The following is a 15,822-nucleotide window of genomic DNA, read 5'->3' as shown; positions in this document are numbered from 1 at the left end:
TGCGCCACTTGGGAGCCCAACCTTTGGAATTTAGGTACATTATGAAAATAAGGAGATGACAATTAGGCTACAGGAGATGTGCATTACAGGTAACATTTTATTAGGTTAATTTAATTTCCTTAATTTTAGCAATTTTGCCAAATTGTTCCAGTTGCTCCCATAGATGAACAGTACATGGTTGCTCTATGTTAGAGGTCTTCACGGGTCCTTTGGACCTGTTCCGAAATGGATCCGTGACTTTCTCATACATACATTATTATTATTTTAAACAGAATTCTGTTTCGAGTGTACCAGAAGACAGTCAGATCTGTTACAAAATGGCCTGTGGGAAAACAGATCCGAGAGTAGAAAGAGAACGAAATCTCCAACTGGGCGCTGACAGCGTCATCAATAAATCAGTGACGGTGGCCAAATGATCCACAGTTAGGCCCTTACATGTCCTTACCTGCATATATCAAATTACAAAAACACTATTCGATGTGTATCATATTCTACACTTTATAGCTTATAGGCCTTCACGGGTCCAACAGAACCCGAAATTCCGAGATCCGACCTGGGATAATTCTAACTTTTTGTCTAGGATCTGGGTGGGTCTGATATAATTGCCACGGTATGTGCAATTAACATGTATTTACTGACTGGACCCATCCTCTGTTCATGTAATCATCTGTGAGGTGATGAGAACTGAGCAAGCTTGAAGCTCACCTCTGCTGCTGAGAAGAGAACGAGTGAAAGGAGCCTTGGCCTAGGCTACTGTTAATTGTGAAGATGGAGGCCTTTTTAATTAAAGTAAGGCGAAAGTTGGAAGAGAAGGAGTATAGTGAAATGGCGACAAGGGGAATGTCCTCGTGGACAAGTTTTAATATTGTACTGGACAAAGACAAGAAAGTTGGCGCGGCAAAAAGGACTGTGTGCAACTCGCTATTCAGGTTTGATGCAATTTTACCAATTTATTTATTTTCGTATTCATTATCATTTGTTTTATCATTATTGTATGTAATTATTGGTGTAGGCTTAAAATAATCTAAACCAGTTCTTTAAATATGCAAAATATGTTAGTTTTTTGTTGGCTAAATTAAGTTTGAACTGTGTTTTTAATTTTGTGCTCGGTATTTAGACAAGTCTAAAGAAATGCATGTCAGTCTTGGGAACATATTTTTAAATATCATACAGTGGACACATGTATACAATGCCCTGATGTATTTAGCGCTCAAATACCCGACAGCTGAACGGTGAGGTGGGCAATTATAGTTTGAAGACAGTAAAAACAATAAAATAAGCTATAAAGTTGTGAATATGATACACATCGAATAGTGTTTTTGTATTTTTTTTATAGGCAGGTAAGGACATGTAGGGCCTAACTGTGAATCATTTGGCCAACATCGCTCATTTATTGATTGCGCTGGCAGCGCCCAGTTGGAGATTTCTTTCTATTCTTGGATCTGAACGGGTCTAAACCAGCACGGGTATGTTTTTTCATTGGCCTTTTTGGAACAGATCTGACTGTCCTCTGGTCCATTCGGAACGTATCTCAGTTGGAGAAAAAAATGAATGTATGCATGTTGGGTTGGGTGGGAAAGCTCATTTCCTGTAGCCTAATTGTCATCGCCTTATTTTCATACTGTACCTAAATTACAAGGGTTGGATTTGCATTACACAATTTATGTCAGCACTTTAATTTAACTAGGCAAGTCAGTTAAGAACAAATTCTTATTTACAATGGCTGCCGGACATGATACAGCCTGGATCCGGTTTGAGAACATATAGCTGAACATGTAAACAAGGTATTCCTTCAGTTATTCTCTGCTTCAAATGACAGATGCCCACAAAGCCAGTAATGCCATCATGCTGTAGGCCTATGGCTGCGAAATGAATTAACATAGCTGATGTACTGAGAGTGACAATCAAATAAAACACAGTAGAGAACTTACAACTAGACAAAAAGGAAATGCTCATTTCAGGACACAACACAGAAACATTACAGACAGAACACATTCATCTCTTTATTGCAGGATTGTGATATGTGATTAATCAACATTGACACTAGTTCATTAACAATTAAAACAAAGTTTAAATGCTTCACTTCAAAATATACAAATAAGCCAACTTATACAGTTGGGCAAAAAAGTACTTAGTCAGCCACCAATTGTGCAAGTTCTCCCACTTAAAAAGATGAGAGAGGCCTGTAATATTCATCATAGGTACACTTCAACTATGACAGAGAAAATTAGAAAAAAAATCCAGAAAATCACATTGTAGGATTTTTTATGAATTTATTTGCAAATTATGGTGGAAAATAAGTATTTGGTCAATAACAAAAGTTTATCTCAATACTTTGTTATATACCCTTTGTTGGCAATGACAGAGGTCAAACGTTTTCTGTACGTCTTCACAAGGTTTTCACACACTGTTGCTGATATTTTGGCCCATTCCTCCATGCAGATTTCCTCTAGAGCAGTGATGTTTTGGGGCTGTTGCTGGGCAACACGGACTTTCAACTCCCTCCAAAGATTTTCTATGGGGTTGAGATCTGGAGACTGGCTAGGCCACTCCAGGACCTTGAAATGCTTCTTACGAAGCCACTCCTTCGTTGCCCGGGCGGTGTGTTTGGGATCATTGTCATGCTGAAAGACCCAGCCACGTTTCATCTTCAATGCCCTTGCTGATTGATGGAAGGAGGTTTTCACTCAAAATCTCACGATACATGGCCCCATTCATTCTTTCCTTTACTCGGATCAGTCGTCCTGGTCCCTTTGCAGAAAAACAGCCCCAAAGCATGATGTTTCCACCCCCATGCTTCACAGTAGGTATGGTGTTCTTTGGATGCAACTCAGCATTCTTTGTCCTCCAAACACAACGAGTTGAGTTTTTACCAAAAAGGTATATTTTGGTTTCATCTGACCATATGACATTCTCCCAATCTTCTTCTGGATCATCCAAATGCTCTCTAGCAAATTTCAGACGGGCCTGGACATGTACTGGCTTAAGCAGGGGGACACGTATGGCACTGCAGGATTTGATTCCCTGGCGGCGTAGTGTGTTACTGATGGTAGGCTTTGTTACTTTGGTCCCAGCTCTCTGCAGGTCATTCACTAGGTCCCCTCGTGTGGTTCTGGGATTTTTGCTCACCGTTCTTGTGATCATTTTGACCCCACGGGGTGAGATCTTGCATGGAGCCCCACATCGAGGGAGATTATCAGTGGTCTTGTATGTCTTCCATTTCCTAATAATTGCTCCCACAGTTGATTTCTTCAAACAAGCTGCTTACCTTTTGCAGATTCAGTCTTCCCAGCCTGGTGCAGGTCTACAATTTTGTTTCTGGTGTCCTTTGACAGCTCTTTGGTCTTGGCCATAGTGGAGTTTGGAGTGTGACTGTTTGAGGTTGTGGACAGGTGTCTTTTATACCGATAACAAGTTCAAACAGGTGCCATTAATACAGGTAACGAGTGGAGGACAGAGGAGCCTCTTAAAGAAGTTACAGGTCTGTGAGAGCCAGAAATCTTGCTTGTTTGTATGTGACCAAATACTTATTTTCCACCATAATTTGCAAATAAATTCATTAAAAATCCTACAATGTGATTTTCTGGATTTTTTTTCTTCTCATTTTATCTGTCATAGTTTAAGTGTACCTATGATGAAAATTAGAGGCCTCATCTTTTTAAGTGGGAGAACTTGAACAATTGGTGGCTGACTAAATACTTTTTTGCCCCACTGTATGCAGCAGTTTGGGCCGCCTGGCTCGTTGCAAACTGTTGAAAGGCCATTTATTCCTAACAAAGACAGTAATTTAGTTGCCAGAATTGTATATAATTATGACATAACATTGACGGTTGTGCAATGTAACAGTCATACTTAGACTTGCCACCCTTTCGATAAAATACGGAACAGTTCCGTATTTCACTGAAAGAATAAACGCTTTGTTTTCGAAATTATAGTTCCTGGATTTGACCATATTAATGACCAAAGGCTCGTATTTCTGTGTTTTTATTATAATTAAGTATATGATTTGATATTTGATAGAGCAGTCTGACTGAGCGGTGGTAGGCAGCAGCAGGCTCGTAAGCATTCATTCAAACAGCAGCTCTTAGCAATGCTGTTTATGACTTCAAGCCTATCAACTCCCGAGATTAGGCTAGCAATACTAAAGTGCCTCTTTAGAACAGGGCTCCGGGCAGCCGAGCGGAAATGGAGGAAAACTCGCCTCCCTGCGGACCTGGCATCCTTTCACTCCCTCCTCTCTACATTTTCCTCCTCTGTCTCTGCTGCTAAAGCCACTTTCTACCATTCTAAATTCCAAGCATCTGCCTCTAACCCTAGGAAGCTCTTTGCCACCTTCTCCTCCCTCCTGAATCCTCCCCCCCCCTCCCTCCTCCTCTCTGCAGATGACTTCGTCAACCATTTTGAAAAGAAGGTCGATGACATCCGATCCTCGTTTGCTAAGTCAAACGACACCGCTGGTTCTGCTCACACTGCCCTACCCTATGCTCTGACCTCTTTCTCCCCTCTCTCCAGATGAAATCTTGCGTCTTGTGACGGCCGGCCGCCCAACAACCTGCCCGCTTGACCCTATCCCCTCCTCTCTTCTCCAGACCATTTCCGGAGACCTTCTCCCTTACCTTACCTCGCTCATCAACTCATCCCTGACCGCTGGCTACGTCCCTCCCGTCTTCAAGAGAGCGAGAGTTGCACCCCTTCTGAAAAAACCTACACTCGATCCCTCCGATGTCAACAACTACAGACCAGTATCCCTTCTCTCTTTTCTCTCCAAAACTCTTGAGCGTGCCGTCCTTGGCCAGCTCTACCGCTATCTCTCTCAGAATGACCTTCTTGATCCAAATCAGTCAGGTTTCAAGACTAGTCATTCAACTGAGACTGCTCTTCTCTGTATCACGGAGGCGCTCCGCACTGCTAAAGCTAACTCTCTCTCCTCTGCTCTCATCCTTCTAGACCTATCGGCTGCCTTCGATACTGTGAACCATCAGATCCTCCTCTCCACCCTCTCCGAGTTGGGCATCTCCGGCGCGGCCCACGCTTGATTGCGTCCTACCTGACAGGTCGCTCCTACCAGGTGGCGTGGCGAGAATCTGTCTCCTCACCACGCGCTCTCACCACTGGTGTCCCCCAGGGCTCTGTTCTAGGCCCTCTCTTATTCTCGCTATACACCAAGTCACTTGGCTCTGTCATAACCTCACATGGTCTCTCCTATCATTGCTATGCAGACGACACACAATTAATCTTCTCCTTTCCCCTTCTGATGACCAGGTGGCGAATCGCATCTCTGCATGTCTGGCAGACATATCAGTGTGGATGACGGATCACCACCTCAAGCTGAACCTCAGCAAGACGGAGCTCCTCTTCCTCCCGGGGAAGGACTGCCCGTTCCATGATCTCGCCATCACGGTTGACAACTCCATTGTGTCCTCCTCCCAGAGCGCTAAGAACCTTGGCGTGATCCTGGACAACACCCTGACGTTCTCAACTAACATCAAGGCGGTGTCCCGTTCCTGTAGGTTCATGCTCTACAACATCCGCTTACGACCCTGCCTCACACAGGAAGCGGCGCAGGTCCTAATCCAGGCACTTGTCATCTCCCCGTCTTGATTACTGCAACTCGCTGTTGGCTGGGCTCCCTGCCTGTGCCATTAAACCCCTACAACTCATCCAGAACGCCGCAGCCCGTCTGGTGTTCAACCTTCCCAAGTTCTCTCACGTCACCCCGCTCCTCCGCTCTCTCCACTGGCTTCCAGTTGAAGCTCGCATCCGCTACAAGACCATGGTGCTCGCCACGGAGCTGTGAGGGGAACGGCACCTCAGTACCTCCAGGCTCTGATCAGGCCCTACACCCAAACAAGGGCACTGCGTTCATCCACCTCTGGCCTGCTCGCCTCCCTACCACTGAGGAAGTACAGTTCCCGCTCAGCCCAGTCAAAACTGTTCGCTGCTCTGGCCCCCAATGGTGGAACAAACTCCCTCACGACGCCAGGACAGCGGAGTCAATCACCACCTTCCGGAGACACCTGAAACCCCACCTCTTCAAGGAATACCTAGGATAGGGTAAGTAAGGGTAAGTAATCCTTCTCACCCCTTCTCCCCCAACAAGATTTAGATGCAAGTGGCTGTTCCACTGGTCGTCATAAGGTGTATGCACCAATTTGTAAGTCGCTCTGGATAAGAGCGTCTGCTAAATGACTTAAATGTAAATGTAATGTAAATGTAAAAACATCCAATAGTCAAAGGTATATAAAATACAAATGGTATAGCGAGAAATAGTCCTATAATAACTACAACCTAAAACTTCTTAACTGGGAATATTGAAGACTCATGTTAAAAGGAACCACCAGCTTTCATATGTTCTCAGGAACTTAAACAGTAACTTTTTTACATGGCACATATTGCACTTTTACTTTCTTCTCCAACACTGTTTTCACATTATTTAAACCAAATTGAACATGTTTCATTTATTTGAGACTATATTTTATTAAGTTAAAATAAGTGTTCATTGTTCATTCAGTATTGTTGTAATTTATTACAAATATGTATAATAATCAGCCGATTAAATCGGTATCTGCTTTTTTTTGATCTTCCAATAATTGGTATCGGCGTTGAAAAATCTTAAAATCGGTCAACCTCTAGTATGTATGTACGGTCACTTTGGGGACGACGTCATTGGTGCTCTTATTGATGAAGCCAATGACTGATGTGGTGTACTCTTCAATGCCATCGGAGGAATCCCAGAACATATTCCAGTTTGTGCTAGCAAAACAGTCCTGTAGTTTAGCATGTGCTTCATCTGACCACTTTTTTATAGACTGAGTCAATGGTGCTTCCTGCTTTAATTTTTAGCTTGTAAGCAGGAATCAGGAGGATAGAGTTATGGTCAGATTTTCCAAATGGAGGGCGAGCTTTGTAGAGTGGAGTAAAGGTGGTCTAGAATTTCTCTCTCTCTCTGGTTGCACGTTTAACATGCGGATAGAAATTTGGTGAAACGGATTTAAGTTTCCCTGCATTAAAGTCCCCGGATACTAGGAGCGCCACCTCTGGGTGAGCGTTTTCTTGGTTAAAGCTCTTTTAAATGCTGTCTTAGTGCCAGCCTCAGTCTCGTGGTATGTAATCAGCTACGAAAAATACAGAAACTCTCTAGGTAGATAGTGTGGTCTATAGCTTATCATGATCTACTCTACCTGAGGCGAGCAATGGTTGTCTGAATAATGATCATAGAGTCAAATTCAAAATAAGCCTCTGGATGGATTGAGTGTGCACAATAACAGTGAATAAAGCCAACAGACAAGGATCATCCATAAGATGCCATTTATTCTCTTCTCAATAGATATGAGATCAATATCTTCAATTTGAATATATCCAAGTGGAAATGCAGTTGTGCGCAGACCAACACTTTTATTTTATGAGATTGCCATTCATAATAAACTAATCCAGCCCAATTCCATTTAACTCAAAATAATTTGTTGGGGGATAAAACATCACCAGGCAAGAGGTCACGGTCCAACCAACAGTCATTTTTACAATAACCTTGCAAGTAAGTGAGAGCCACTTTGCGGTGCAATGTTATGAGTGGGGGTTACTGTGGTGGAAGGGGGCTGACAGTGTTGGCACGCAAGATGCCTCTGAGGACCTTGTAGTTGGCCAGGGGCTGATTGTCTTTAGGTGGGTAACATGGGCCACGGTCTGTGACGTAGGAGTAAGGGAAACGTAGGACCCACAGGCCATCAGGGGGCAGCACCAGCTCCGTCTGCTCTGGATGGAACACTGAACAGGGTGGAGAGCCCAGTTGGACCTAAGAAGAAAAAGGGGCAGTGTTTTACAGTCAACATTAAAGCATTACATCGCAATCAACAAAGGGACTATTTGCACAAAAAAAAAAAAATTCCAGTCGACACAACCTGTTACTACACTAACAACTCAAAATGAGTCCAGTTCTAAATGCATTGAGAGTTTAGCATAACTGGTGTTTGTCACCAGGAAAACACGAGAAGTGAGGAATTTACTTATAGATGTAGAAAACATGAGAATAATTAACTTGTGACAAACACCAGTTGACAGGTAAATGAAGGCCAGGCAGGTGTACCTGTGGGTTAAGTGTTATCTCCAGGTGGGCATCAGGTACAACAATGTAGAGACGCGCCAGCTGGGCATAGTTGGGTTTCAGGCCGCGCCCCTGGGCTGGAGAAGGGATGTACAGGGGCATGTCTGTGTTCAGGACCCTGGTGGCCAGCTCTTTTGCCCCTCCAGGACCCAGCACCTTCACCACTTTATCAGGCCCTGAGCTAAGGAAACGCCGACCCCTACTGTCCTCGTACTCAAAGCCCACGAAGGCCCGGGCCACGTCATCTCGCCTGCGTCCCCTACCAAGGCCCCCTGTGCTCCCCCGCTTTCCCACTAGGGCTTTGTTGGGGGCCGGCCAGGAAGAGGGTCCCCCATCCAGGGGCTCAGTTAGGCCCACTTCATCTTCAGAGCGGGAGCGAATCACTACGTCCCAGGGCAGGAGAAAGGAGGAGCCAGGCAGGAAGCCTGGCTGCTCCAGGCCAGTGTGGGGGTTGTAGGCCTTGGCGGGGCCCAGCTTGACCAGCGACCAGCTAGAGAACTTGGGCAGCAGGCCTTTGGGGCAGCCTGAGTGGAGCATGCCTGGGAGGTACTCCACGGTGGAGGCCTGGCGGTCTACCAGGCCGGGCCTCTTCTCCTGGCCCTCGCCTCCCACTCCGTCTCCATAGGGCCCCAGGCTGTCAGTGGACTGACCCAGGCTGAGGGCCAGGCTGAGGCTGGTGCTCTCCCCAGGGGTGTGGGATGCTGGTATACTCTCCTTCAGCTTCTCCACCTCTGATGGCTCTGACCCTGACGACAGGACTGGGGCTGCCACCTCAGGGGACCTGGGTGCTTCTTCGCAGGCTGGGGCTGGATCTGGGGTGCTCGGCTGGAAAACAGGAAAGTCGATCCTCTCCAGCATCCCGCAGCATTTCTCTTCAAGCATCTACAGGGCAACAGGGTGAGAAAGTGAAAAGACTGAGGTACAGTTGGGGGTTATGCTGGTGTCCTCTTCAACAACCTGGTCTCAGAACATTTTGTATTATTCCGTACGTAAATCGGCGACACTCCATTTAGTATGAATTGTTACGTTTCGTATGCTATGTACTAGAGGTCGACCGATTAATCGGAATGGTATTTTTGGACGCCGATTTAGGCAAACATTTTTTTTTTACACCTTTAACTAGGCAAGTTAGTTAAGAACACATTCTTATTTTCAATGACGGCCTAGGTACAGTGGGTTAACTGCCTTGTTCAGGGGCAGAACGACAGCTTTTTATCTTGTCAGCTCTGAGATTCAAACTTGCAACCTTACAGTTAACTAGTCCAACGCTCTAACCACCTGCCCCTCATTGCATTCCACAAGGAGCCTGCCTGTTACGCGAATGCAGTAAGAAGCCAAGGTAAGTTGCAAGCTAGAATTAAACTTATCTTGTAAAAAAATCAACCACAATCACTAGTTAACTACACATGGTTGATGATATTACTAATTTATCTAGGGTGTCCTGCGTTGCATATAAAACCGATGCGGTGAGCATTCGTGAAAAAGAACTGTCGGCGCTCCAACGTGTACCTAACCATAAACGTTAATGCCTTTCTTAAAATCAATCCACATTAGTATATATTTCTAAACCTGCATATTTAGCTAAAAGAAATCCAGGTTAGCAGGCAATATTAGCCAGGTGAAATTGTGTCACTTCTCTGCGTTCATTGCACGCAGAGTCAGGGTATATGCAACAGTTTGGGCCGCCTGGACTCGTTGCAAACTAATTTGCCAGAATTGTACGTAATTATGACATAACATTGAAGGTTGTGTCATGTGACAGAAATATTTAGACTTCTGGATGGCACCCGCTAGATAAAATACGGAACGGTTCCGTATTTCACTGAAAGAATAAACGTCTTGTTTTCGAGATGATAGTTTCCGGATTCGACCATATTTATGACCTAAGGCTCGTATTTCTGTGTGTTATTAAGTTATAATTAAGTATATGATTTGATAGAGCAGTCTGACTGAGCAATGGTAGGCACCAGCAGGCTTGTAAGCATTCACTCAAACAGCACTTTCGTGCGTTTTGCCAGCAGCTCTTCGCAATGCTTCAAGCCGTTTATGACTTCAAGCCTATCAACTCCCGAGATTAGGCTGGTGTAACCGATGTGAAATGCCTAGCTAGTTAGCGGGGTGTGTGCTAATAGCGTTTCAAATGTCACTCGCTCTGAGACTTGGAGTAGTTGTTCCCCTTGCACTGCATGGGTAACGCTGCTTCGAGGGTGGCTGTTGTCGATGTGTTCCTGGTTCGAGCCCAGGTAGGGGCAAGGAGAGGGACGGAAGCTATACTGTTACACTGGCAATACTGAAGTGCCTATAAGAACATCCAATAGTCAAAGGTATATGAAATACAAATCGTATAGAGAGAAATAGTCTATATATATATATATATATATATATATATAATAGTATATTATTATTATTATATTATTATTAAATAGTCCTATAATAACTACAACCTAAAACTTGTTACCTGGGAATATTGAAGACTCATGTTAAAAGGAACCACCAGCTTTCATATGTTCTCATGTTCTGAGCAAGGAACTTAAACGTTAGCTTTCTTACATGGCACATATTGCACTTTTACTTTCTTCTCCAACACTTTGTTTTTGCATTATTTAAACCAAATTGAACAGGTTTCATTATTTATTTGAGGCTAAATTGATTTTATTCATGTATTATATTAAGTTAAAATAAGTGTTCATTCAGTATTGTTGTAATTATCATTATAAAAAATATATATATATTTTTTATTATTATTATTATTATTACTATTATTATGAAATATTATCTTTATGATTTTTTTTATTAAATCTGCCGATTAATTGGCAGTTTTTGGTCCTCCGGTAATCGGTATTGGTGTTGAAAAATCATAATCGGTCGACCTCTAGTATGTACTAGTTTGTGGATGTCCAGCGCTCATTTCTTATGATACAATTAACAATTCATATTATATGTAAAAAAAATTGCAAAATGTACAATATATTACAAATTTGAAAAACATGTTAGGAATTCTAGCTAGGTGGCTAACGTTAGCTAGCTGGCTAACATTAGCTAGGCTAGGGTTAAGGGTTAGCTAACACGCTAAGTAGGTGTCAAGTAGTTGAAAAGTTGGTGATTAGCTAAAATAATAGCGTAGTATAATGAGATTCGAACTCACAACCTTTGGTTTGCTAGACATTCGCGTTATAGGTACACCCATTACCAACCACCTTGCTTTCATTTTTGCCTTAAGTAACCAGCCTCTGGGTGGCGCAATGGTCTAAGGCACTGTGCCACCAGAGATTCTGGGTTCGAGCCCAGGCTCTGTCGCGACCGGGAGGCACACAATTAGCCCAGCATCGTCCAGGTTAGCCAGGAGGGATATCCTAGTCTCGTCGCACAGTAGTGGTGGGCCGGGCGCAGTGCACGCTGACCAAGTCGCTAGGTGTACGGTGTTTCTTCCGACACATTGGTGCGGCTTGGTTGGGTTGTGTTTCGGAGGACGCATGGCTCTCGACCTTCGCCTCGCGCGAGCCCATATGGGAGTTGCAGCGATGATACAAGACCACTACCAATTGGATACCACAAAATTGGGGAGGAAAAAAAACAACAAAAACCATCTGGCTCATGTAACCATATCAAATGTAACATATCATACTAATTTGAGAGTCCCGGTCTTATATTTAGTATGTTACGCCTAGTCTATGAGACCGGGCTGTCTGCAGAGATCTGTTGGTGGATATAGTACTTTAGTATTCTGAAGCACAAAACACGACATAATACAGAACAGCAATAGACAAGAACAGCTCAAGGACTGTGTCCAGGCACAGATCTGGGGAAGGGTACCAACAAATTCTGCAGCATTGAATGTCCAAGAAGTTTGGAACCACCCAAACTCTTCCAAGAGCTGGCTGTCCGGCCAAACTGAGCAATCGGGGAAGAAGGTGACCAAGAATCTTCGTTTCATCAGACCAGAGAATCTTCTTTCTCATGGTCTGATTCCTTTTGCTGCCTTTTGGCAAACTCCAAGTGGGCTGTCATGTGCCTTTTACTGAGGAGTGGTTTCCGTCTGGCCACGCTACCATAAAGGCCTAATTGGTGTAGTGCTGCAAAGATGGTTGTCCTTCTGGAAGGTTCGCCCATCTCCACAGAGGAACTCTGGAGCTCTGTCAGAGTGACCATCGGGTTCTTGGTCACCTCCCTGACCAATGTCCTTCTCCTCAGATTGCTCAGTTTGGCCGGGCGGCCTGCTCTAGGAAGAATCTTGGTGGTTCCAAACTTCTTCCATTTAAGAATGATAAAGGCCACTGTGTTCTTGGGGACCTTCAATGCTGCAGAAATGTTTTGATACCCTTCCCAAGATATGTGCCTTGACAAACCTGTCTTGCAGGTCTACAGACAATTCCTTCGACCTCATGGCTTGGTTTTTGCTCTGATATGCACTGCCAACTGTGAGACCTTATATAGACAGCCTTTCCAAATAATGTCCAATAAATGTAATTTACCACAGATGGACTGCAATCATGTTGTCAAAACATCAAGGATGATCAATGGAAATAGGATGCATCCGAGCTCAATTTCGAGTCTCATAGCAAAGGGTCTGAATACTTGTGGTGGTTTTTTATACATTTGCCGAAATTTCTAAAAACCTGTTTTCACTTTGTCATCATGGGGTATTTGTGTGTAGATTGTTGAGAGGAAAACAATTATTGATCCATTTTAGAATAGGGCTGTAACATAAACCGTGGAAAACGGGAAGGGGTCTGAATACTTTCCTAATGCACTGTATGTCCAATGTCCAGACTTTTCCTTCCATCCAGGACCAAGGACAAACACCTTTCAGGGGCTCAGATTCAAGTTAAACAGGAGTGACAATATAGTCCCCCAACATTGTCAGTAGCTTTCCATCTAAAATGTCAATACCAAGTGGTTTCTCATTACTGATGGACAACAATACTTTCCCCACCTCTCCCACACTATATTTACAGAATTCAAAATTGCAATGCTTTTCTTTAAATATTAGGTATTTAATGCATGAATATGATGTCTCACAGTTTGTTGTTGGCATTTCATGCCCGAGTTTGCCCACTTTGGCAATTAAAGTCATTAAAATAATTGCCAATATAAAAAGGTTTTGTGATGACAGCCTTCTGTTTCAATAAAATGTGGAGTTGAATGTCTTTCTGTCCATAATTTAATTTAATGTACTCCAAAAGCTTTTTTCCATCATACTTTATATTATTGGTCTTTGTTTTGTAGTTCTTTTTGTTCAGTCACAATTTCTCAATTTACAGTAAGTTTGCCAATCAGATGTGCAGCTAGACTTATTAGCCACTCCTTTTGCTTAATCGCTCTCAAACATAATTTTCCAATTCCTCATCAATTCTAACAGTCCGTTTCTTAATAGGGCCAGGCTTATCAATAACTGGAAGAAACAATGTCATAAATGCATCAAGTGCAGTGTCTGGATGCTCCACGTTACACACATCAGACCAACTTTTTTTAAACATATGAATCACTACTAAATGTGTTATATGATCTGACACTATTTTAGGCCCAGCCTTTGGCTTTTCTGTATATGGCCACTTTATTATGTTCACCAAATCCAATGGGTGTGGATACTGCTTTAGAACAAAGTTCTGCATAAACAATGATGGATACTAACTTGGTAGAAGTCATAGTTGGCAGCTTGGATGGCAAAGGGGTCCTCACGAGGGGCTTGCTTCCGGCCACAGTTACACGAGCCAGTGGAACGCCCCCTGCTGTTGTGGTTGAGGATGGGTGGGTTGTGGTCCATCTCTGGCTTCTCACCTGCAGATACAGTAACATAGAAGACAGTTGTTAGCCATAACAATATAGTTCAAAATTGATATTCTGAGATACACCGATTACCAACTATGTTGATACCTGTTATGATACCTATGTGTTTTAAATATGGAAAATACTATAATTTCTCATTTTCTGTATGGTAGTGATTGAGGCTTTACCTGGCCGAGGCAGCAGGTGAAACTTGTGCACACAGTGTTGGTCCGTCAGACTGCGCTCTTCACATAGCTGATGCCCATTACTCCAGAACTTGTAGCAGTCCTCATGCAACTGCAAGGCATAGCGCTGAAAAGCTACGCCACGTGCATGCTGACTATAGACCCGAAGTGCTTGTGTCAGTTGGTTTTTGTGCACCGTGGTGGTATAGTTATGGGGAAGGTTGGACTGGTAGGTGCTATGTGCCAGCGGCAGGGCTTTCTGACAGCGGTTCTCAGAGAACTTGGCATCCGTGTCCAGGAAACCCTCCAACACTTTAAGCTGACTCTGCACTTTTACGGATAGCTCAGCACTTTCCTCATCGGTGTTGGCTATCATAACCTGATGCAGCCTGTAGGCAACTTGGGCCCACTTGGAGTAAGTTGGAAGCTCAAAATGGGAAGGCTGTGGATTGCGCCCGACGCTGTCGTCAAAGCCTTTCTTGGTCAACACCAGCTCAACATGCTGCCAAAGGAACTCCTTCAGACTACAGTCCACTAGTTGCCCCCCTGAGAGGCTGCTGCTTTCTACATTGAAGGATGGATGTCTAGCAGAGTGACGCATTTGTTGATAGCGCCTGTGTCCAGATACTGAGGTGTTGGTGTCATTTTCTCGCAGGGCGCAGTTGGAGCGCAGCTGCCCCAGCACGGCTGCCACTGGGTCCTCCTCTGGCCCTGGCACCACATACACAAACGCCTGGTTAGCAGGGACAGTGAACAAGCAATTACTGCTCTGGTTGGTGAGGACCCGACTTTTCCGGAAAATGCGATATATCTGGTCCTCCAATGCATGCTGTAGACGTCTTCGTGGAGAGTGTTTCTTGGGCTTGTCAGCATTTCCCACAGAAGGATCTGAACCATTTCCACCACAGCTTTTCAGGGTTCCATTCATCTGGAATACAAATAGGAGGCGTGGGGGACAGGGGCGGCAGTTCACCTTCCATTCTTTGGATATGTTGGAATCCTTAATGGCAGCACGTAGTAGTGGCAGAGTTTTCTGACGAAGTGCATCCACAGCACGGAACAATCTGTCATAGGTGACATCAAAGCAGCATGTAGGATGGACCAGTAGCAGGACATGGCACAAGGAGAAGAGATAGAGCAATGCTAAACAATGCTGTTTATCCGCCCCTTTCCACGATTCATGCGCATCGGAGTGTCCGATGCCCGCACTCAAAGATTCACACGCCCGCAAAAGCTGTCGGTTGTCACAAACTGAAGTAAGCACCAGATACAATACGCGGTTTTCTTGGCTGTAGTATGCCTGAATCAAGCCTCCACTGTTCTGATTGTCGGTCTCATCCAGTCGGAAGAGATCATAGATGTGCTTGTCCGCGAGCGTGTTGATTAGAAACTCTTTTGGCGATCCGGGTTGCATCGCAGTCTTACCGAATAAACCAAGTACACATAGACCGTCATCTTTGTACAATGGATCCTCTATTACTTCTGATTCTAGAAGCACTCCCAAACTCATGGGCAACGCCATTTCTTCCGGCCAAATCAATGTGGGGAAGATAAATATATGCGCACAAGGCCACTTTCCGTGGACACAAGTAAAATGTTCCGTGTAGAAACAAGGGATTTTTGTGTTCCCGCAACCAAAACAGGTATGGTCTTTTATGGATACCGAAATTGTGTAAAAAATGTATGTTTTATAATAACACTTAAAACATGTCTAGGAATTCACAAATGTAATTGTATTATTATAAGCACAATATTGGTAAAAATACATTC

The 15,822-nt window shown here is 44.0% G+C and overlaps 1 protein-coding gene across 1 annotated transcript; it reads right to left on the bottom strand.

The window, feature by feature from the left end:
- Positions 1–7,293: 7,293 nt before the first annotated feature.
- On the bottom strand, positions 7,294–15,639 carry smg8 (SMG8 nonsense mediated mRNA decay factor). The gene is made up of 4 exons (XM_035780085.2): positions 14,056–15,639; positions 13,734–13,879; positions 8,084–8,983; positions 7,294–7,792 (listed from the first exon to the last, which is right to left on the bottom strand). Exons 1-4 carry the CDS (start codon positions 15,572–15,574, stop codon positions 7,577–7,579), a joined length of 2,781 nt encoding a protein of 926 aa, XP_035635978.1. The 5' UTR covers positions 15,575–15,639; the 3' UTR covers positions 7,294–7,576.
- Positions 15,640–15,822: the final 183 nt, after the last annotated feature.

This window comes from Oncorhynchus keta, chromosome 11, assembly GCF_023373465.1.
Source record: "Oncorhynchus keta strain PuntledgeMale-10-30-2019 chromosome 11, Oket_V2, whole genome shotgun sequence".
In the NCBI taxonomy this organism is placed as follows: domain Eukaryota; kingdom Metazoa; phylum Chordata; class Actinopteri; order Salmoniformes; family Salmonidae; genus Oncorhynchus; species Oncorhynchus keta.
This window is presented reverse-complemented; position numbering and strand designations above follow the sequence as displayed.